General features: G+C 33.8%; 1 protein-coding gene across 1 annotated transcript; it reads right to left on the reverse strand.

Annotated features, from left to right (window-relative positions):
* Positions 1-1,612: 1,612 nt before the first annotated feature.
* Positions 1,613-26,645, reverse strand: fzr1 (fizzy and cell division cycle 20 related 1). Its single transcript, XM_062959334.1, has 13 exons — positions 26,517-26,645; positions 25,138-25,321; positions 22,738-22,863; positions 20,788-20,851; positions 20,447-20,574; positions 16,691-16,773; positions 16,392-16,575; positions 16,212-16,277; positions 12,588-12,690; positions 9,715-9,899; positions 7,774-8,007; positions 6,488-6,685; positions 1,613-4,279 (listed from the first exon to the last, which is right to left on the reverse strand). Exons 2-13 carry the CDS (start codon positions 25,204-25,206, stop codon positions 4,238-4,240), a joined length of 1,482 nt encoding a protein of 493 aa, XP_062815404.1. The 5' UTR covers positions 25,207-25,321; positions 26,517-26,645; the 3' UTR covers positions 1,613-4,237.
* Positions 26,646-26,664: the final 19 nt, after the last annotated feature.

Here is a 26,664-nt window from a genome sequence, read left to right on the forward strand (position 1 = left end):
TCTGAAACTAGACTCACAACACCAAAGCAATGCAACATATCGATATTACGACAGAATCAAAAACAGAAAAATAAAATTATTATTATTATTATTATTATTATTATATCCTGCTTTTCACTCTCTGAAACTAGACTCACAACATCAAAGCAATGCAACATATCAATATTATGACAGAATCAAAAACAGAAAAATAAAATTATTATTATTATTATTATTATTATATCCTGCTTTTCACTCAGAAACTAGATTCACATCAAAGCAAAGCAATGTATCGATATTACGACAGAATCAAACACAGAAAAATAAAATATTATTATTACTACTATTATTATTATTACTATTACTTTTATTATTATTACTATTACTATTATTATTACTATTATTGTTATATCCTGCTTTTCACTCTCCGAAACAAGACTCACAACACCAAAGCAAAGCAACGTATTGATATTACGACAGAATCAAACACAGAAAAACAAAATATTATTATTATTGTTACTATTACTATTATTATTATTAATATTAGGATATTAGGATAATAATAATAATATTAGGATATTATTATTATTATATCCTGCTTTTCACGCTCCAAAACAAGACTCACAACATCAAAGCAATGCAACGTATCGATATTACGACAGAATCAAATGCAGAAAAATAATAATAATAATAATAATAATAATAATTATTATTATTATTATTCCGCCGATGCAATGAACACACCATATTTACCGAAGTCCAAATGCAGAAAAATAAAACATTATTATTATTATTATTATATCCTGCTTTTCACTCTCATAAGCAAGACTCACAACACCAAAGCAATGCAACGTATCAATATTACGACAGAATTAAATGCAGAAAAATAAAATAATATTATGATTAATACTATTATTACTATTACTATTTTATTATTATTACTATTGTTATTATTACTATTATTATATCCTGCTTTTCACCCTCTGAAGCAAGACTCACAACACCAAAGCAATGCAACGTATCAATATTACGACAGAATCAAATGCAGAAAAATAAATATTATTATAATTAATACTAATATTACTATTATTATATCCTGCTTGGCACCCTCTGAAGCAAGACTCACAACACCAAAGCAATGCAACGTATCGATATTACGACAGAATCAAATGCAGAAAAATAAATATTATTATAATTAATACTAATATTACTATTATTATTATATCCTGCTTGGCACCCTCTGAAGCAAGACTCACAACACCAAAGCAATGCAACGTATCGATATTACGACAGAATCAAATGCAGAAAAATAAAATATTATTATAATTAATACTAATTATACTAATTACTATTACTGAATGACATAGCCTAGACATTCATTCTCATTGATTCAGGGGACCTAACATGTCTTCTGAAGCATCTAATACTAATAATACTAATTACTATTATTATTATATCCTGCTTGGCACCCTCTGAAGCAAGACTCACAACACCAAAGCAATGCAACGTATCAATATTACAACAGAATCAAATGCAGAAAAATAAAATATTATTATTATTATTAAGAAAAATAAAATATTATTATTATTATTAATATTCCGCCGATGCAATGAACACACCGTAGATACCGAAGTCCAATCCGCAAGTCCTTTTTTTTTGGTTTTGTTTTTAATGCCAGGTACATATGTCACTTTTACACATCAAGGTACAAGAAAAGTTGCCGTTATTTTCACCCGCCCGGTCTATTTACGGGACATGCTGCAGGGCGACAGAGACGTACGTTCAAATATACATTACATACATACATATATATATATATATTGTAGTGATTTCGGAGGCAGTCGAGCATCACGTGCGCTTAAGACACCTGGTTGCGCCAAAAAAAGGCAAGAGGAACGGGAGAAGGCGGCCTGTTTTCGGGGACGGAACGGGATCCCAAACATTATATATATTTGTATTTTTTATATATATGCATAATATAAGTCCAAGCCCGACCAAGAAGCCATGAGATCGTGCCTAGTGCACCTGGGCTTCGATGGAAAATTGGTTGGAAAGAGATCTTTGGGATCCCAAATAATATATATATATATATATATATAAAATATAAAAATATTATATATATATATATATGCATAATATAAGTCCAAGCCCGACCAAGAAGCCATGAGATCGTGACTAATTCACCTGGGCTTTGATGGAAAATTGGTTGGAAAGAGATCTTGGGGATCCCAAACATTTTTTATATATATATATATATATATATATATATATATATATATATATATATATCATAAAAATATTATTATTATTTTATATATATATAATTGAAGCCCAAGCCTGACCAAGAAGCCATGAGATCGTGCCTAGTGCACCTGGGCTTCGATGGAAAATTGGTTGGAAAGAGATCTATATCTATATCTATATCTATAATATAATATAATGTTTTATATATATATAATTGAAGCCCAAGCCCGACCAAGAAGCCATGAGATCGTGACTAATGCACCTGGGCTTTGATGGAAAATTGGTTGGAAAGAGATCTTTGGGATCCCAAACATTATATATATATCATAAAAATATTATTATTATTTTATATATATATAATTGAAGCCCAAGCCTGACCAAGAAGCCATGAGATCATGCCTAGTGCACCTGGGCTTCAATGGAAAATTGGTTGGAAAGAGGTCTTTGGGATCCCAAATAATATATATATATATATATATATAATAAAAATATTATTATTATTTTATATATATATATATAATTGAAGCCCAAGCCTGACCAAGAAGCCATGAGAACGTACCTAGTGCACCTGGGCTCCGATGGAAAATTGGTTGGAAAGAGATCTTTGGGATCCCAAACATAATATTTATTTATATTATATATAGGTGTGTAATTTAAGCCCAAGCCCAACCAGGAAGTCATGAGATCGTGCCTAATGCACCTGGGCTTCTCGGGATAAACGTATTAAATTTACAATATATATATATATATATATATATAATTTAAGCCCAAGACCAACCAAGAACCCACAAGATCGTTCCAAGTGCACCTTGTCTTCTCGGGATAAACGTATTTATTTATATATATATATATATATCACAAATAATTTATATATATATATATATATATATATATATATATATATAAATTTAAGCCCAAGACCAACCAAGAACCCATAAGATCGTGCCTAGTGCACCTGGGCTTCACGGGATGAGTTTTCTACAATTAGGATGAACTATACCTTCTCAAATATGAAATGAAATTGTTGGGATCCCAAAAAAGAGACGTTTCCAACATATCCTGGGGCACAAAAATGACATTTTCAACCTGGAACGAGACTACAAATCACTCGATTCCAGATCCTTTGCGACCGGAAGATGACTCGGAAGGGATTTCTAGCATCTTGACCTAAAACGACCCAACCCGTACTTCCCGTACTCACAACTTCCCGTACTCACAACGGGCATAAAGAAAGCCACAAAAACAACCTTAACGTTTCTGTCAACATGTTGGGAGTTGTAGTCCAATGTATCCCACAAAACACGACGGGACAACGAGTCCGTTCCTTGCGAAATGGCCAAACAAGAGAGTCTAGTTCTTCCAAAAACAAAGCCAACGAAGGACAAAGCAAGAAAAATCCGTAACAGATAGATGGAAGACGTAGTGATGCAAAAGAAATGGGCTTTGTTGTCCTTTTTTCGAGACTCAACTTCCAACAGACAACAACCACAAAGATCTGTGTCCCACAAAGACCATGTAAGCATCGAAATTCCGCTTTTCCGGTCAAAATCCCGCTTCCGAATCTCGCCATTTTCGAGATACACCGCAGCACGTTATTCCCCACGATTCCCAGGCAGAATGGGATACATAGTTGGAAATAAAAATAGTACCTTCATCACGATGTTTTGCTTTGCGGATTGTCGCTCTCCTTGAAATATCCTTTGTTTCCCGTATCGAAATTGTAATCCAATTTTTTTTTCTGACGTAGAATAATAACGTCATGCATCACGATCGCATGTACACGTATCCGGAATTCCCAGGTATTTTTTTCGTCTTTCTTCTCCCAAACAAATCAAAGTCCGACTACGTTCTTCGTAGGTGTTTAATAATCTTCATCTTCTCCCATACCCCGCCCCCCACCAATATCCCACTCCCACCACCCTATTTTTTTCCCCCATGCACGCCAGTTAGTGGTTCTCCCCCCCCTCCCAAAATACACAGTTTTTTCGGTGTGTTGTCGTCGGGTTGTTTAGTTTTATCGTATCCTGGTGAAGAGGTTGAGCACCGAAACAGACTCCTAGGACAAAGGAAACGGAAGCCATTAAATCCCAAAGCCGTGGACACAACAATAACAACAACAACAACAACAACAACAACAACAACAAATGAAGATTGGATGAAAATATGCCGTATATACAAGCCGACCCAAATATAAGCCGAGGCATCTAATTTTACCAAATTATAACATATTGTATATACATATAATATTCATAATATTATATTGTAATACAATATAATACTAATAATACAATATAATAATATCAATTATATATTATATTTTACATGTAATATTACTAATAATATTACAATATATTGATACAGTACAATATAGTAATTTATTACCAGTATTGTACTGTGCTAATAATATAATATTGTATGTAAATTTAATTTGTAAGCCACTCTGAGTCCTCTTCAGGGTGAGAAGGGCGGCATATAAATGTAGTAAATAAATAATAAATAAATAAGTTGAGGTATCTAATTTTTGGACACAACAACAACAACAACAAGATTGGATGAAAATATGCCGTTTATACTCCAGTACAAACCAACCCGAATATAAGCCAAGGCATCTAATTTTACCCAAAAAAAATCTGGGGAAAATAATAAATGTAATAATAATAATAAAATACAGTAAAATAATAAAAGTAATAATAAATAGAGTAGAATAATAAATGTAATTACAATAATAAGATCAGAGTGAAATAATAAATGCATTAATAATAAGAGTAAAAAAATAAATGTAATCACATGGAGTAAAAGAATACATGTAATAACAATAATATCAGAGTGAAATAATAAATGTAATAATAATAGAGTAAATATAGTAATAATAATACAGTAAAATAACAAATGTAATGATAATAAAATACAATAAATAATAAATATAATAGAATAAAATAATAAATGTAATGATAATAATAAATACAGGAAAATAATAAATGCAATAATAAATAGAGTAAAATAACACATGTAATAACAATAATATCAGAGTGAAATAATAAATGTATTAATAATAGAGTAAAATAATAAATGCAATAATAGAGTAAAATAATAAATGTCATAATAAATTGAGTAAAATAATACATGTAACAATAATAATATCAGAGTGAAATAATAAATGTATTATAATAATAAAAAGAGTAAGATAAAAAATGTAATAATAATACATAGAGTAAAATAATGCAATAATAAGTAGAGTAAAATAATAAATGTAATACCAATAATAAGACCAGAGTGAAATAATAAATGTATTATAATAATAAATAGAATAAGATAACAAATGTAATAATAATACATAGAGTAAAATAATGCAATAATTAGAGTAAAATAATAAATGTAATACCAATAAGACCAGAGTGAAATAATAAATTATAATAATAGAGTAAAATAATGCAATAAGTAGAGTAAAATAATAAATGTAATACCAATAATAAGACCAGAGTGAAATAATAAATGTATTATAATAATAAATAGAATAGGATAACAAATGTAATAATAATACATAGAGTAAAACAATGCAATAATTACTAGAGCAAAATAATAAATATAAAAATAATAAACAGAGTAAAATAATAAACGTAATACTAATAATAAAACCAGAGTGAAATAATAAATGCATTATGATAATAAATAGAGTAAGATAATAAATGTATTATAATACACAGAGTAAAATAATAAATGCAATAATAACAAATACATTTAAGATAATACATGTAATAACAATAACATCAGAGTGAAATAATACATATATTAATAATAATAGAGTAAAATAATACAATAGAGTCTCACTTATCCAACACTCGCTTATCCAACGTTCTGGATTATCCAACGCATTTTTGTAGTCAATGTTTTCAATATATCGTGATATTTTGGTGCTGAATTCATACATACAGTAATTACAACATGGCATTACTGCGCATTGAACTACTTTTTCTGCCAAATTTGTTGTCTAACATGATGTTTTGTTGCTTCATTTGTAAAATCATAACCTAATTTGATGTTTAATAGGCTTTTCCTTAATCCCTCCTTATTATCCAACATATTCGCTTATCCAACATTCTGCCAGCCCGTTTATGTTGGATAAGTGAAACTCTACTGTAATACCAATGGTAACCATTGGCCTGGTTTGGGGTGACTGACCTTAGCATATGGGAGTTGTAGTTCACCCTGAACCCAGCCATCAAATAACGTCAAATAATAATAATAACGGCATGAAGGAGGGTACCTTGGTGGAGCGTGTTTTGCTGAAGACGTTCCAGAAGCGGAGGGTCTCGTCCCCGGCGCCGGTGACGATGGCCTCCCCGTCGGGCGACATGGCCAGGTAGAGGACGCGGTAGGAGTGGCCGGTCAGCTTGGCCACCTGCGTCAGGGACGGGTACTTCCAGACCAGGATCTGGTTCTGCGAGTAGCCGTGGGTGCTCACCTAAGGGGAGAGGAAGCAGAGCCGTCCTTAGGTATTTTAATGTAGTAAGCAAAGGGCCACTCGGGCCACATGGCAACAAGGCCCAGGCCGCAGCGGGAAGGCCCGTCCCGAAGGTGGTGGGGGGTTGCGCCACCCTCCCGGGGGCCTCGATGGCGCCCCCGGGACGATGGCGCCACAGGCAAATGCCTAGATTGCCTGGCGGTTGGACCGCCTCTGAGAGGAACGTGGTTGTTGTTGTTGTCGTCAAGAGGATGTCAAAGCGAGGCCACCCGAGAGTGACACGTCGTCGTCGTCCCCCCCCCCCCCCCCCCCCGTGGAGCGTGGCTGCTTACCAGCTCGTTGGCGTGCTTGGACCAGGCCAAGTTGCAGACCTGGGAGCCGGTGTCGATGCACTGGAGGGAGCAGAGCCGTCCTTAGGTATTTTAATGTAGTAAGCAAAGGGCCACTCGGGCCACATGGCAACAAGGCCCAGGCCGCAGCGGGAAGGCCCGTCCCGAAGGTGGTGGGGGGTTGCGCCACCCTCCCGGGGGCCTCGATGGCGCCCCCGGAACGATGGCGCCACAGGCAAATGCCTAGATTGCCTGGTGGTTGGACCGCCTCTGAGAGGAAGGTGGTTGTTGTTGTTGTTGTCAAGAGGATGTCAAAGCGAGGCCGCCCGAGAGTGACACGTCCCCCGTCCCCCCCCCGGTGGAGCGTGGCTGCTTACCAGCTCGTTGGCGTGCTTGGACCAGGCCAGGTTGCAGACCTGGGAGCCGGTGTCGATGCACTGGAGGGAGCAGAGCCGTCCTTAGGTATTTTAATGTAGTAAGCAAAGGGCCACTCGGGCCACATGGCAACAAGGCCCAGGCCGCAGCGGGAAGGCCCGTCCCGAAGGTGGGGGGGGGTTGCGCCACCCTCCCGGGGGCCTCGATGGCGCCCCCGGGACGATGGCGCCACAGGCAAATGCCTAGATTGCCTGGCGGTTGGACCGCCTCTGAGAGGAAGGTGGTTGTTGTTGTTGTCGTCAAGAGGATGTCAAAGCGAGGCCGCCCGAGAGTGACACATCGTCGTCGTTCCCCCCCCCCCCCCCGTGGAGCGTGGCTGCTTACCAGCTCGTTGGCGTGCTTGGACCAGGCGAGGTTGCAGACCTGGGAGCCGGTGTCGATGCACTGGAGGGGCTGCCCGGTCAGCGTGTTCCAGAAGCGGATGCAGCGGTCGGCCGTCCCGCCCCCCGAGGCCAGCAGCCCGTGCTGGTGCGGGGACCACGCAATGGCCTTCACCGCCGCCAGGTGCTCCGTGTACTGCTGCACCGGGCTCAGGCTCGAGTGGTTCCACACCAGCAGCTGCGGAGCAAAAATATGATTATTATTATTATTATTATTCATTTGGCTTGAAAACAGTCATTATTATTGTTATTATTATTATTACACGAGGCTCATCCAGAAATTTATTATTATTATTATTACATGTGGCTCAACCAGAAAATTATTACTATTATTACACAAGGCTCATCCAAATTTTTTATTATTATTATTATTATTATTATTATTATTATTATCATTATTACATGTGGCTCCACCAAAAATATTATTATTATTATTATTATTATTATTATTATTATTATTGTTATTATTATTACATGTGGCTCCACCAGAAAATTATTATTATTATTATTATTATTATTATTATTATTATATGTGGCTCAACCAGGAAATAATAACATGTGGCTCAACCAGAAAATAATTATAATTATTATTAGTAGTATTATATGAGGCTCAACCAGAAAATTATTATTATTATTATTATTATTACACATGGCTCAACCAGAAAATTTATTATTATTATTATAATATGTGGCTCAACCAGAAAATAATAATAATAATAATAATATGTGGCTCAACCAGAAATATTATTATTATTATTATTATTATTACATGAGGCTCAACCAGAAAATAATAATACTACTACTAATAATAATAACATGAGTCTCAATCAGAAAAATATTATTATTGTTATTGTTATTATTATTACATGAGGCTCAACCAGAAAATAATAATACTACTACTAATAATAATAATAACAAGAGTCTCAATCAGAAAAATATTACTGTTGTTATTGTTATTATTACATGAGGCTCAACCAGAAAAATTATTATTATTATTACATGAGGCTCAAGCAGAAAATTATTATTATTATTATTATTATTACATGTGGCTCAACCAGAAAATAATAATAATAATAATAATAATAATAATAACATGTGGCTCAACCAGAAAATTATTATTATTATTATCGTTATTATTACATGAGTCTCAACCAGAAAATTACTATTATTATTATTATTATTATTATTACATGTGGCTCAACCAGAAAATATTATTATCATTATTATTACATGAGGCTCAACCAGAAAATAATAATAATAATAATAATAATAATAATAATAATATTTACATGAGGCTCAACCAGAAAATAATAATAATAATAATAATAATTACATGTGGCTCAACCAGAAAATATTATTATCATCATTATTATCACATGAGGCTCAACCAGAAAATTATTATTATTATTATTATTATTATTATTATTATTATCATTATTATTACATGAGGCTCAACCAGAAAATAATAATAATAATAATAATAATTACATGAGGCTCAACCAGAAAATAATAATAATAATAATAATAATTACATGAGGTTTAACCAGAAAATATTATTATTATTATTATTATTACATGAGGCTCAACCAGAAAATAATAATAATAATAATAATAATAATAATTACATGAGGCTCAACCAGAAAATAATAATAATAATAATAATAATAATAATAATAATTACATGAGGCTCAACCAGAAAATAATAATAATAATAATAATAATAATTACATGTGGCTCAACCAGAAAATATTATTATCATCATTATTATCACATGAGGCTCAACCAGAAAATTATTATTATTATTATTATTATTATTATTATTACTACTACAACACCAGGCTGAACCAGAAGATCCCCGTCTCCGCCTTCCCTGGGCGGGCGCTACCTTGTTGTCGTTCCCCCCGGAGGCCAGGAGCTGGTGGTCGGTGGACCACTTGAGTCCGCAGACCTCCTGCCGGTGTCCCTGGAGGCGCCGCTCCGACTGCAGCGGGGGCGTCCGGATGTCCCGCTGCAGGATCATGCGGTCCCGGCTGCCCGACGAGAGCTGGTCCGCGTTCCACGCCAAGGCCCCTGCGCGGGATTCAAAAACCACACGGGGTGAAAGGTGTGCGGTTGGAGGTATATATATATTAGGCATGTCCGATCGATGAAAAAAAAATGTTTCAATTCTCGTTTCTAAAGTAGGGGGCGCTGGCGCTTCGATATAGAAAGCATTTCCGATTTTTTTCACCCAAAAATTTCGGATATTTCCGAAAATTCGTAACGATTCTAAATGTTTCTAAAACGGGGGACGCGCATGCGCAATTGCTACACGCCGGGCTTGTATGGCCATCTTCCATGTGGACGCAGAGGACGTTAGCCCCCACCTTTGTGTCCATCGTGGAAGCTTCTGATTGGCCGGGGTGTGGCAGCTAAGCTCCCATTCAAGGTAGGTTGAAGAAACAAAAAATATATTTTTTTTAAAAAAAATATATCTTAAAAAAATTTTGGGGGGGAAAAAAATTAACGAAACATTAAGAGACAATTAGAGAATGGGCCCATTCAAGGTAGGTTGAAGAAACAATATATATATATATATATATATTTAAAAATATATCTTAAAAAAATTTTGGGGGGGAAAAAAATTAACGAAACATTAAGAGACAATTAGAGAATGGGCCCATTCAAGGTAGGTTGAAGAAACAATATATATATATATATTTTTTTAAAAATATATCTTAAAAAAATTTTGCGGGGGAAAAAAATTAACGAAACATTAAGAGACAATTAGAGAATGGGCCCATTCAAGGTAGGTTGAAGAAACAAAATATATATATATATTTTTAAAAAATATATCTTAAAAAAATTTTGGGGGGGAAAAAAATTAACGAAACATTAAGAGACAATTAGAGAATGGGCCCATTCAAGGTAGGTTGAAGAAACAATATATATATATATATATATTTAAAAATATATCTTAAAAAAATTTTGGGGGGGAAAAAAATTAACGAAACATTAAGAGACAATTAGAGAATGGGCCCATTCAAGGTAGGTTGAAGAAACAATATATATATATATATATTTTTAAAAATATATCTTAAAAAAATTTTGCGGGGGAAAAAAATTAACGAAACATTAAGAGACAATTAGAGAATGGGCCCATTCAAGGTAGGTTGAAGAAACAAAATATATATATATTTTTAAAAAAATATATCTTAAAAAAAATTTGGGGGGGAAAAAAATTAACGAAACATTAAGAGACAATTAGAGAATGGGCCCATTCAAGGTAGGTTGAAGAAACAATATATATATATATATTTTAAAAAATATATCTTAAAAAAAATTGGGGGGAAAAAAATTAACGAAACATTAAGAGACAATTAGAGAATGGGCCCATTCAAGGTAGGTTGAAGAAACAATATATATATATATATTTTTAAAAATATATCTTAAAAAAATTTTGCGGGGGAAAAAAATTAACGAAACATTAAGAGACAATTAGAGAATGGGCCCATTCAAGGTAGGTTGAAGAAACAAAATATATATATATTTTTAAAAAAATATATCTTAAAAAAAATTTGGGGGGGAAAAAAATTAACGAAACATTAAGAGACAATTAGAGAATGGGCCCATTCAAGGTAGGTTGAAGAAACAATATATATATATATATTTTAAAAAATATATCTTAAAAAAAATTGGGGGGAAAAAAATTAACGAAACATTAAGAGACAATTAGAGAATGGGCCCATTCAAGGTAGGTTGAAGAAACAAAATATATATATATATTTTTAAAAATATATCTTAAAAAAATTTTGCGGGGGAAAAAAATTAACGAAACATTAAGAGACAATTAGAGAATGGGCCCATTCAAGGTAGGTTGAAGAAACAATATATATATATATATATATATTTAAAAATATATCTTAAAAAAATTTTGGGGGGGAAAAAAATTAACGAAACATTAAGAGACAATTAGAGAATGGGCCCATTCAAGGTAGGTTGAAGAAACAATATATATATATATATATTTTTAAAAATATATCTTAAAAAAATTTTGCGGGGGAAGAAAATTAACGAAACATTAAGAGACAATTAGAGAATGGGCCCATTCAAGGTAGGTTGAAGAAACAAAATATATATATATATATTTAAAAATATATCTTAAAAAAATTTTGCGGGGGAAAAAAATTAACGAAACATTAAGAGACAATTAGAGAATGGGCCCATTCAAGGTAGGTTGAAGAAACAAAATATATATATATATATATTTAAAAATATATCTTAAAAAAATTTTGGGGGGGAAAAAAATTAACGAAACATTAAGAGACAATTAGAGAATGGGCCCATTCAAGGTAGGTTGAAGAAACAAAATATATATATATATATATTTAAAAATATATCTTAAAAAAATTTTGGGGGGGAAAAAAATTAACGAAACATTAAGAGACAATTAGAGAATGGGCCCATTCAAGGTAGGTTGAAGAAACAATATATATATATATATTTTTTTTTAAATATATCTTAAAAAAATTTTGCGGGGGAAAAAAATTAACGAAACATTAAGAGACAATTAGAGAATGGGCCAACAATGGTTCAAATTACATTGCTGGTTGCGCTGTGAGACAATGTCTCGGAATGCGTATCAAAAAGCGAGAACATTCCGAAATAATTCCGATATACGATTCAAAACGATATTTTGGACATGTCTAATATATATATATATCTATATATATATATAAAAAGCTCTTGGTGTTTACATGGCCAGCGACCGTCCCTTACCCACTCTGGCGGTGTGGCCTTCCAGCATGGAGAGCTTCTTCCCTGCCGCGGCATCCCAGATCTGGACGAAGCCTTTGTGGGTCCCCACGGCCACTAAATTGCCCTGGAAGAGAATGATGCGTAAAGGGAATTTCATGAAGTTAGAACAGGTTAAACCAATTCCTGTCCGCACGGCACATATCTTATTTGGAAGCAAAGAAACAACATGGGAACAAAGAATAATTTTTTACTATTACTATTTTGCAATACAATAGAATACTAATAATCTATATATATAAAAGAGTGATGGCATCACGGCGACCCACAAAACAACAAAACTACAGGCCCCCCAACCTCGAAATTTGAAAACACAACCCATCATCCACGCCTCTAGGTTGATACAACAAAACAAAAAGAAAAATAAAGTCCTAATTAGAGAGAGAGGAATAATTGCTTTTATCCAATTGCTGCCAGTTAGAAGGCATTAACTGTCTATATATATAAAAGAGTGATGGCATCACGGCGACCCACAAAACAACAAAACTACAGGCCCCCCAACCTCGAAATTTGAAAACACAACCCATCATCCACGCCTCTAGGTTGATACAACAAAACAAAAAGAAAAATAAAGTCCTAATTAGAGAGAGAGGAATAATTGCTTTTATCCAATTGCTGCCAGTTAGAAGGCTAAGCTCCTCCCACTTGGTCTCCTAGCAACCCAATAAAAAATAATAAAAAACACTAAAAATTAATACAATAAAATACTATAATAACAGAAAAATAACTAAAAGTAATACAAGAAAATAATAAAATATAATAAGTAAAAATATAACTTACAATAAAATTAATAAAAAATTTGCAAATAACGTCAAATAAAAATTACACAACAATTTTTAACCAATACCACCACCACTTTGCCACAGCAACGCGTGGCCGGGCACAGCTAGTATATTATGTAATGCATGTAATATTACTAATAATATTGCAATATACTGATCTAGTACAATATAGTAATTTATTGGCAGTATTGTGCTATGCTAATAATATAATATTGTACACAAATTTAATTTGTAAGCCGCTCTGAGTCCCCTTCAGGGTGAGAAGGGCGGGATATAAATGTATTTAATAAATAAACAAACAAACAAACAAACAAATACAGCCTCAATGTTAATAATAATAATAATAATACAAAAATAATAAAAATATAATAAAAATATAATAATAATAATATAATATTGAGGGTTGGAAGAGACCCCTTGGTCCATTGAGTCCATGGGCACCAAAAGCACAAGCAAAGCTCTCCCAACAGATGGCCACTCAGCCTCAATGTTAATAATAAAAATAAAAATATAATAATAATAATAATAATGATTGGAAGAGACCCCTTGGGCCACTGAGTCCAACCTCCTTCTGCCTTTCCGCACCAAAAGCACAAGCAAAACTCCCCCGACAGATGGCCACTCAGCCTCAATGTTAATAATAAAAATATAATAATAATAATAATAATAATGATTGGAAGAGACCCCTTGGGCCACTGAGTCCAACCTCCTTCTGCCTTTCCGCACCAAAAGCACAAGCAAAACTCCCCCGACAGATGGCCACCCAGCCTCAATGTTAATAATAATAATACAAAAATGATAAAAATAATAATAAATAATACAATAAAATATAATAATAATAATATTGAGTGTTGGAAGAGACCCCTTAGGCCAGGGGTCCTCAAACTTTTAAAGCAGAGGGCCGGTCCACAATACTTCAGACTGTTGAGGGGCCGAATTATCATTTGAATAAAATTACGAACAAATTCCTATGCACACTGCATATGTGTTATTTGTAGTGCAATACAACAATAACAATGAAAGAACAATACAATATTTAAAAATGAAAACACTTTTAACCAACATAAACCTATCAGGATTTCAATGGAAAGTGTGGGCCTGCTACTGGCCAATGAGATAATCAAGTTAATTAGGATTGTTGTTGTTGTTGTTGTTGTTGTTGTGTGCCTTCAAGTCATTTCAGACTTTGGGCGAGCCTAAGTCTAAAATTATTTATTTATTTATTTACTACCTTTATTTACTACTTTAGCACAATATTAGCATTATATATTACTATATTGAACTATACCACTATATTGTAATATTACTGTATATGTAATATATAACATAATTAATATTATTATATGGTATTATTATTAGTATTATATTGTATAACATTATAATTTTTTATCAATATTATATGTACATCCAATATATTATATTATTAGCATAGCACAATATTAGCATTATATATTACTATATTGAACTATACCACTATATTGTAATATTACTGTATATGTAATATATAACATAATTAATATTATTATATGGTATTATTATTAGTATTATATTGTATAACATTATAATTTTTTATCAATATTATATGTACATCCAATATATTATATTATTAGCATAGCACAATATTAGCATTATATATTACTATATTGAACTATACCACTATACTGTAATATTATTAGTAACATTATATGTAAAATAGAATATATAATTAATATTATTATATGGTATTATTATTAGTGTTATATTGTATTACATTATAATTTTTTATCAATATTATATGTACATCCAATATATTATATTATTAGCATAGCACAATATTAGCATTATATATTACTATATTGAACTATACCACTATATTGTAATATTACTGTATATGTAATATATAACATAATTAATATTATTATATGGTATTATTATTAGTATTATATTGTATAACATTATAATTTTTTATCAATATTATATGTACATACAATATATTATATTATTAGCATAGCACAATATTAGCATTATATATTACTATATTGAACTATACCACTATACTGTAATATTATTAGTAACATTATATGTAAAATAGAATATATAATTAATATTATTATATGGTATTATTATTAGTGTTATATTGTATTACATTATAATTTTTTATCAATATTATATGTACATCCAATATATTATATTATTAGCATAGCACAATATTAGCATTATATATTACTATATTGAACTATACCACTATATTGTAATATTACTGTATATGTAATATATAACATAATTAATATTATTATATGGTATTATTATTAGTATTATATTGTATAACATTATAATTTTTTATCAATATTATATGTACATACAATATATTATATTATTAGCATAGCACAATATTAGCATTATATATTACTATATTGAACTATACCACTATATTGTAATATTACTGTATATGTAATATATAACATAATTAATATTATTATATGGTATTATTATTAGTATTATATTGTATAACATTATAATTTTTTATCAATATTATATGTATATACAATATATTATATTATTAAAACTGACATTAAAATATTATATTATAAAACTAAGGGCGGGGGCCAGGTAAATGACCCTGGAGGGCCGCATCCGGCCCCCGGGCCTTAGTTTGGGGACCCCTGCCTTAGGCCATTGAGTCCAAACCCCATCTGCCTTTCCGCACCAAAGGCACAAGCAAAACTCCCCCGACAGATGGCCACCCAGCCTCAATGTAATAATAAAACATATAATAATATATTATAATAAAATAATAAAAATATAACATGCAGCCTGTCAAACTCACCCGCTCCGACCACCCCACGGAGGTGACCGAATCGCCTTCCACGGAGAGGTCGCACAGCCGGGTCACCTGGGCGGAAAAATATTTGTAAACAGTGAGGCTCTACCTGTACAGCATTTTCCAAGTACGATGTATTTGAAATATTATTATTCTCGTAATTATATTTGTTTTAGAGGTGCGTACCTGGCTGGTGCACGCGCTCCAGAGGTAGACGCAGGTGCCGAGCCCGACGCTGAGGACGTTGAGGGAGGACCAGTCCACCAGGTTCAGGTAGAAGTCGTCCTGCAGCTCCGGCGCGTCCAGCACCTTGAACGGGATCTTCGAGATCTTGCGCGTCGGCTTGCGCGGGGACCGCAGGAGCTTCTGGCTGCACACGGACAAAGAGAGACACAGGCACACGCCCAGAGAGACACAGGGAAGAGCATAAACAAACAAGACGGCAACGCAGAGACCACCGCCTCAGAGTTCCAAAAGCCGCTCACCTCTTGTTGCTGACGGGCGAGAGGGAATACGGAGAGACCTCGTTCCCGTCGTCGGGGCTGGCGCGCTTCGTCGTCAGCGAATACTGGGACACAAGGAACAGGGAAAAACGTAGGTGAAGATCCGGACATCATGGACATCACAAACATCATCATCATTATTATTATTATTATCATCATCGCGCATATCACAGTCATCACGGACATTACGGTCATCACGCACATCATTGTTGTTATTATTATTATTATAATCATCACGCATATCACAGTCATCACGGACATTATTATTATTATTATTATTATTATTATTATTATTATTATCATCACGCATATCACAGTCATCACGGACATTATTATTATTATTATTATTATTATTATTATTATTATAATCATCACAGTCATCACGGACATTACGGTCATCATGCACATCATCATCATCATCATTATTTTTATTATTATCATCATCGCGCATATCACAGTCATCACAGACATTACGGTCATCACGCACATGATTGTTATTATTATTATTATTATCATGCATATCACAGTCATCACGGACATCATTATTATTATTATTATTATAATCATCACGCATATCACAGTCATCACGGACATTATTATTATTATTATTATCATCACGCATATCACAGTCATCATGGACATTATTATTATTATTATCATCATGCATATCACAGTCATCACGGACATTATTATTATTATTATTATTATTATTATCATCACGCATATCACAGTCATCACGGACATTACAGTCATCATGCACATCATCATCATCATCATTATTTTTATTATTATCATCATCACGCATATCACAGTCATCACAGACATTACGGTCATCACGCACATCATTGTTATTATTATTATTATTATAATCATCACGCATATCACAGTCATCACGGACATTATTATTATTATTATTATCATCATGCATATCACAGTCATCACGGACATTATTATTATTATTATAATCATCACGCATATCACAGCCATCACGGACATTATTATTATTATTATTATTATTATTATTATTATTATTATCATCATGCATATCACAGTCATCACAGACATCATTATTATTATTATTATTATTATCATCATGCATATCACAGTCATCACGGACATTATTATTATTATTATTATTATAATCATCACGCATATCACAGTCATCACGCACATCACGGTCATCATGCACATCATCATCATCATCATTATTTTTATTATTATCATCATCACGCATATCACAGTCATCACAGACATTACGGTCATCACGCACATCATTGTTATTATTATTATTATTATAATCATCACGCATATCACAGTCATCACGGACATTATTATTATTATTATTATCATCATGCATATCACAGTCATCACGGACATTATTATTATTATTATAATCATCACGCATATCACAGCCATCACGGACATTATTATTATTATTATTATTATTATTATCATCATGCATATCACAGTCATCACAGACATCATTATTATTATTATTATTATTATTATTATTATCATCATGCATATCACAGTCATCACGGACATTATTATTATTATTATTATTATAATCATCACGCATATCACAGTCATCACGCACATCACGGTCATCATGCACATCATCATCATCATCATTATTTTTATTATTATCATCATCGCGCATATCACAGTCATCACGGACATTACGGTCATCACGCACATCATTGTTATTATTATTATTATTATCATGCATATCACAGTCATCACGGACATCATTATTATTATTATTATTATAATCATCACGCATATCACAGTCATCACGCACATCACGGTCATCATGCACATCATCATCATCATCATTATTATTATTATTATCATCATCGCGCATATCACAGTCATCACGGACATTACGGTCATCACGCACATCATTGTTATTATTATTATTATTATCATGCATATCACAGTCATCACGGACATTACGGTCATCACGCACATCATTGTTATTATTATTATTATTATCATGCATATCACAGTCATCACAGACATCATTATTATTATTATTATTATTATAATCATCACGCATATCACAGTCATCACGCACATCACGGTCACCATGCACATCATTGTTATTATTATTATAATCATCACGCATATCATAGTAATCACAGACATTACGGTCATCACGCACATCACCATCATCATCATCATTATTATTATCATCATCATCATGCATATCACAGTCATCACAGACATTACGGTCATCACGCACATCATTATTATTATTATTATTATTATTATTATTATTATCATCACGCATATCACAGTAATCACAGACATTACGGTCATCACGCACATCATTGTTATTATTATTATTATTATTATAATCATCACACTTATCACAGTCATCACGGACATTACGGTCATCACGGACATCATCATCATCATTATTATTATTATAATCATCATGCATATCACAGTCATCATGGTCATCACGGACATCATCATTGCTATTATTATTATTATAATCATCACGCATATCACAGTCATCACAGACATTACGGTCATCATTGTTATTATTGTTATTATTATTATTATTATTACATGAGTCTCAACCAAAAAATTATTATTATTATAATTACATGAGTCTCAACCAGAAAATTACTATTATTATTACATGAATCTCAACCTGAAAATTACTATTACATGAATCTCAACCTGAAAATTACTATTATTATTACACGAGTCTCAACCAGAAAATTACTATTCTTCTTCTTCTTCTTATTATTATTATTATTATTATTATTATTATTACATGAGGCTCAACCAGAAAATAATAATAATAATAATTAGATGAGGCTCAACCAGAAAATTACTATTATTATTATTATTATTACTATTACATGAGACTCAACCAGAAAATTATATTATTACATGAATCTCAACCAGAAAATTACTATTATTATCATTATTATTACATGACTCTCAACCAGAAAATAATAATAATAATAATAATAATAATTAGATGAGGCTCAACCAGAAGTTGTTGTTATTATTATTATTGTTGTTGTTGTTGTTGTTGTTATTACGTGAGTCTCAACCAGAAAATTATTATTATTACCACATGAATCTCAACCAGATAATTACTATTATTATTATTATTATTACACTAGCTGTGCCCGGCCACGCATTGCTGTGGCAAAGTGGTGGTGGTATTGGTTAAAAATTGTTGTGTAATTTTTATTTGATGTTATTTGCATTTTTTATTAATTTTATTGTAAGTTATATTTTTATTTGTTATATTTTATTATTTTCTTGTATTATTTTTAGTTATTTTCTGTTATTATAGTATTTTATTGTATTAATTTTTAGTGTTTTTTATTATTTTTTATTGGGTTGCTAGGAGACCAAGTTGGAGGAGCTTAGCCTTCTAACTGGCAGCAATTGGATAAAAACAATTATTGCTCTCTCTCTAATTAGGACTTTATTTTTCTTTTCTTTTTGTTGTATCAACCTAGAGGCGTGGATGATGGGTTGTGTTGTCGAATTTCGAGGTTGGGGGGCCTGTAGTTTTGTTGTTTTGTGGGTCGCCGTGATGCCATCACTCTTTTATATATATAGATGAGTCTGAACCAGAAAATTACTATTGTTATTATTATTATTATTATGACATGAGTCTGAACCAGAAAATTACTATTGTTATTATTATTATTATTATGACATGAGTCTGAACCAGAAAATTACTATTATTATTATTATTGTTACCGTGAAGAGGCTCTTCTTCTCCGGCGTGGAGGGCTGGAGCCGCCGGTCTTCCGTCTGCGGGTCTTGGACTTTCTCGATCCCGGCACCCAGGAGCTCGTTCTTCAACAGGGCGGAATAAGCAAGGCCGTCTGTGTCCAAAATATACATATATTATGTGTGGGTATGTATGGAAGACGTACGAATGTGAGCTAATATTAAGACCTGCAATGACTAGCTACCTGCTTGCTGAGCTGACCTTGGATTTACAAATATTCATGACACATCTGCATGGGAAAACCTCTATGAAGGCACCTGGGAAATAGTGAATTCATCCGTTCGAAAATTCAAAATTCAACATGTACCTTTGCCGTTGTCCGAGGTGGCGTCTTTGGCTTTCCTGTTTTGGCTCGGAGACTTCTCGTTTTCCTGAAAGGAGCAATAATAATAATAATAATAACAAGCTTGCTCCCTCCTCCCTATGACTTCCCCTCACATGGCTCTCATCATGTCTCCTCTCAGCCTTCTCTTCTGCAGGAAAAACATGCCCAGCTCTTTAAGCCGCTCCTCATAGGGCTTGTTCTCAAGATCCTTGATCATTTTAGTCACCCTCCTCTGGACACTTTCCAGCTTGTCAACATCTCCCTTCAATTGTGGTGCCCAAAATTGGACACAGTGTGATTCCAGGTAAAGTGGTCTGACTAACAGGATACTGTAAATAAATGAATAAATAAATAAAGGCGGAATAGAGGGGTAGCATGACTTCCCCGGATCTAGACCAGTGATGGCCAACCTATGACACGCGTGTCAGCACTGACATGCCTAGCCATTTTTGCTGACACGCTGCCGCATGCAGATTGATTGGATGACTAATGTCTTTTGTGGCCAAATTTGGTGTGATTTGGTCCAGTGGTTTTGTTGTTTACTCCATGGGAATTATGCACATTACACTTTTATATATATAGACTAGCTGTGCCCAGCCACGCGTTGCTGTGGCAAAGTGGTGGTGGTATTGGTTAAAAATTGTTGTGTAATTTTTATTTGACTTTATTTGCATTTTTAATTAATTTTATTGTAAGTTATATTTTTATTTATTATATTTTATCATTTTCTTGTATTATTTTTAGTTATTTTCTGTTATTATAGTATTTTATTGTATTAATTTTTTAGTGTTTTTTATTATTTTTTATTGGGTTGCTAGGAGACCAAGTGGGAGGAGCTTAGCCTTCTAACTGGCAGCAATTGGATAAAAGCAATTATTCCTCTCTCTCTAATTAGGACTTTATTTTTCTTTTCTTTTTGTTGTATCAACCTAGGGGCGTGGGTGATGGGTTGTGTTGTCAAATTTCGAGGTTGGGGGGCCTGTAGTTTTGTGGGTCGCCGTGATGCCATCACTCTTTTATATATATAGATGAGATTCCTCTCACTTATTGGATGACTAATGTCTTTTGTGGCCAAATTTGGTGTGATTTGGTCCAGTGGTTTTGTTGTTTACTCCATGGGAATTATGCACATTACATGTGGCAGTCTCACTTATCCAACGTTCTGGATTATCCAACGCATTTTTGGAGTCAATGTTTTCAATACATCGTGATATTTTGGTGCTAAATTTGTACATACAGTAATTACTACGTAGCATTACTGCGCATTGAACTACTTTTTCTGTCAAATTTGTTGTGTAACATGATGTTTTGGTGCTTAATTTGTAAAATCATAACCTAATTTGATGTTTAATAGGCTTTTCCTTAATGCCTCCTTATTATCCAGCATATTCGCTTATCCAACATTCTGCCGGCCCGTTTATGTTGGATAAGTGAGACTCTACTGTACCATAGATTGTTGTACATGGAAATAATGGCAGTAAATAGTTTTTGATTTATTAAATACAGTTATATATTACAACTAGCTGTGCCCGGCCACGCGTTGCTGTGGCGAAGTATGATGGTATGGGAAATAAAGTATTGAGGAATTGGTGGTAGTTAAAGTAAAGGGTCCCCTGGGCTGAGTGGGTTGCTAGGAGACCAAGTGCGCGGAGCTTAGCCTTCTAACTGGCAGCAATTGGATAAAAACAATTATTCCTCTCCCTCTAATTAGGACTTTATTTTTCTTTTCTTTTTGTTGTATCAACCTAGAGGCATGGATGAGGGGTTGTGCTGTCAATTTTTGAGGTTGTGGGGCGTTTACTTTTGTTGTTTTGTCCGCTGCCGTGATGCCATCACTCTTTTATATATATAGATAATAATAATAATAATAATATTTTATTTGTGGCCCGCCCGATCTCTCCCCGAGGGGACTTGAGTGGAGACAAGGCTTACGTTGATCCTGTGGAAACTGATGCTCCAGTTGGCCCCGGCCCGGGACGGGATGAACCTGTCGCCGTGTTTACTGGGCGAAGAGACCGGGGAGTTGGACGGGGTCAGCGTCCTCCGCATGTCGGCCACCTGGACATACAAGGTGGGGAGAGAAAAGAAACAATCAATAAAATAAATACATTATTATTATTATTATTATTAGATTAGTACACAGCAACCAAGATCACTATGCTGGCTGCTGTATGTATATTATTACTATTATTATTTAATACCAAGATCACTATGCTGGCTCCTGTATAATATATTGTTATTATTATTATATGAAACCAGGATCACTATGCTGGCTGCTGTATATTATATTATTATTATTATTATTATTATATGAAACCAGGATCACTATGCTGGCTGCTGTATACATATTATTATTATTATTATTATTATTATTATTATTATTATTATATGATACCAAGATCACTGTGCTGGCTCCTGTATAATATTATTTTATTATTATTATATGAAACCAGGATCACTATGCTGGCTGCTGTATACATATTATTATTATTATTATTATTATTATTATTATTATTATTATTATATGATACCAAGATCACTGTGCTGGCTCCTGTATAATATTATTTTATTATTATTATATGAAACCAGGATCACTATGCTGGCTGCTGTATATTATATTATTATTATTATTATATGAAACCAGGATCACTATGCTGGCTGCTGTATAATATTATTATTATATTATTATTATTATTATTATTATATGAAACCAGGATCACTATGCTGGCTCCTGTATAATATTATATTATTATTATTATATGAAACCAGGATCACTATGCTGGCTGCTGTATACATATTATTATTATTATTATTTGATACCAAGATCACTGTGCCGGCTCCTGTATAATATTATATTATTATTATTATATGAAACCAGGATCACTATGCTGGCTCCTGTATATTATATTATTATTATTATTATTATTATTATTATTATTATTATTATTATATGAAACCAGGATCACTATGCTGGCTGCTGCATAATATTATTATAATAATATTATTATTATTATATGAAACCAGGATCACTGTGCTGGCTCCTGTATAATATTATTTTATTATTATTATATGAAACCAGGATCACTATGCTGGCTCCTGTATATTATATTATTATTATTATTATTATATGAAACCAGGATCACTATGCTGGCTGCTGTATACATATTATTATTATTATTATTATTATTATTATTATTATTATTATTATTATATGATACCAAGATCACTGTGCTGGCTCCTGTATATTATATTATTATTATTATTATATGAAACCAGGATCACTATGCTGGCTGCTGTATGTACATTATTATTATTATTATTATTATTATTATTATTTAATACCAAGATCACTATGCTGGCTCCTGTATATTATTATTATTATTATTATTATTATTATTATTATTATTATTATATGAAACCAGGATCACTATGCTGGCTGCTGTATACATATTATTATTATTATTATTATATGATACCAAGATCACTGTGCCGGCTCCTGTATAATATTATATTATTATTATTATTATATGAAACCAGGATCACTATGCTGGCTGCTGTATGTACATTATTATTATTATTATTATTATTATTATTATTATTATTATTATTTAATACCAAGATCACTATGCTGGCTCCTGTATATTATTATTATTATTATTTTTATTTATTATTATTATTATTATATGAATTATTATTATTATTATTATTATTATTATTATTATTATATGAAACCAGGATCACTATGCTGGCTGCTGTATACATATTATTATTATTATTATATGATACCAAGATCACTATGCTGGCTCCTGTATATTATTATTATTATTATTATTATTATTATTATTATTATTATTATTATTATTATTATATGAAACCAGGATCACTATGCTGGCTGCTGTATGTATATTATTATTATTATTATTATTATTATTATTATTATTATTATTATTATTATTTAATACCAAGATCACTAGGCTGGCTCCTGTATATTATATTATTATTATTATATGAAACCAGGATCACTATGCTGGCTGCTGTATGTATATTATTATTATTTGATACCAAGATCACTAGGCTGGCTCCTGTATATTATTTTATTATGACACAACAAACAAGATAGAGATGCTGGATTTCGTATCACAAAATCACAAGTCGAACTCTTCCCAAGTGTCTAGGACCGTGTGATGTATCTTCGGATGATGCACGCAGATCCCAGCAGGGTGGCCTTTTGCAGCTGGCAAATATTATTTTTATTATTATTATACTATATATATATATTATAAATATTATATTATTATTATTATGGTGATGTGGGAGGAAAGGCAGACGTACGGAAGGCATCATGTTCTCATTCTGGATGTTGATCTGGCGGAGGAGGCGCCGCTCGTAGTCCTGGTCCATGGCCGGTCGATCTCTGGAAGGGACGGGAGGAGGAGGAGGAGGAGGAGGAGCAGGACGGGCGTCTTTCGGGAAGGCTTCACGATCTTTGGCTCATAGAGGAGACTGCACCGCTGTTCTAAGCAAGGGAACAAAACACTTGGAAGAACCGGGGAAGCAATGCAAACAAAACAATTTATAACTAATATGGATAAATTTTAGTATGAGGCACCTTGCACAACAGCTGTGCAAAATCCACATTGAGCTGGATTATATGGCACTGTAGCAGCCAGGCTTTGAAGCTGCAAGGCCATTCGATGCTAATCAAGGCCCTGGCAGGAGGCAGCCAGGCACTGAAGCTGCAGGGCCACTTAGAACAAGTTCCAGACCGGAAACAATCTGGGCCAGCTCATACCTCCTAACGAAGGATGCCCCTAAGGCAGGGAGCAGCCAGGCTTTGGAGCTGCAAGGCTGTTTGGCACAAATTCTAGACAGGAAACAATCTGGGCCAGCTCATACCTCCTAACGAAGGATGCCCCTAAGGCAGGGAGCAGCCAGGCTTTGGAGCTGCAAGGCTGTTTGGCACAAATTCTAGACAGGAAACAATCAGGGCCAGCTCATACCTCCTAACGAAGGATTTCCCCAAGGCAGGAAGCAGTGAGGCTTTGAAGCTGCAAGGCCATTCCGATGATAATCAAGCTTACTATACAACTTCCAGACAGGAATCAATCAGGGCCAGCTAACACCTCCCAACCAAATCTTCCCCCAAGGCAGGAAGCAGCCAGTCTTTGGAGCCGCAAGGCCATTCCAATTATAATTGTGCTTACTACACGAATTCCAGATAGGAAACAAACAATCAGGGCCAGCTAACACCTCCCAACCAAGAAGAAAGCAGCCAGGCTTTGAAGCTACAATGCCATTCAATGCTAATCAAAACCTGCAAGGCCATTCAAGTGCTCATTAAGCTCACGACAAGAATTCCAGACAGGGAACAATCAGGGCCAGCTAACACTTGAAGAACAAGTCAGGAAGCAGCCAGTCTTTGAAGCTACAAGGCCATTCCAATGCCAATCAAAAACCTGCAAGGCCACTCCAGTGCTAAACAAGCTCACGACAAGAATTCCAGAGAGGAAACAATCAGGGCCAGCTAACACTTGAAGGCCAAGGATGTCCCCCAAGGCAGGAAGCAGCCAGGCTTTGGAGCTGCAAGGCTATTCAATCCTAAATAAATGCATACAAATACATATATTTGTGGGGAAAGGGTCTCCCAAGCCCCAGGAACAAGAAGCCCCGCCTCTTAATTGGGAAATTAATTAATAAAAACGACTAATTACCTCAGAAGCGAGACAGGAAGCGGCAGGCTCTCTCCTTCTCCTCATCCAAGATGGCGGCCGGCCCAAGCCCCGCCCACCCGCTCCGCCGCCTGGCCCCGCCCACCTCTCGCTGGGCAGCACGGGAGAAGCAAGCCCCGCCCTCGTTCTC

This window comes from Anolis carolinensis, unplaced genomic scaffold (assembly GCF_035594765.1).
Source record: "Anolis carolinensis isolate JA03-04 unplaced genomic scaffold, rAnoCar3.1.pri scaffold_7, whole genome shotgun sequence".
In the NCBI taxonomy this organism is placed as follows: Eukaryota; Metazoa; Chordata; class Lepidosauria; order Squamata; family Dactyloidae; genus Anolis; species Anolis carolinensis.

Coding starts and splice junctions, on each gene's coding strand:
- fzr1 (XM_062959334.1), bottom strand. CDS start 25,206: ATGGACCAGGACTACGAGCGGCGCCTCCTCCGCCAGATCAACATCCAG. Junction 20,852..22,737: donor TCAGTTTCCACAGGATCAAC/GTAAGCCTTGTC, acceptor TGCTCCTTTCAG/GAAAACGAGAAGTCTCCGAG. Junction 12,691..16,211: donor CCGTGGGGTGGTCGGAGCGG/GTGAGTTTGACA, acceptor ATTCTCTTCCAG/GGCAATTTAGTGGCCGTGGG.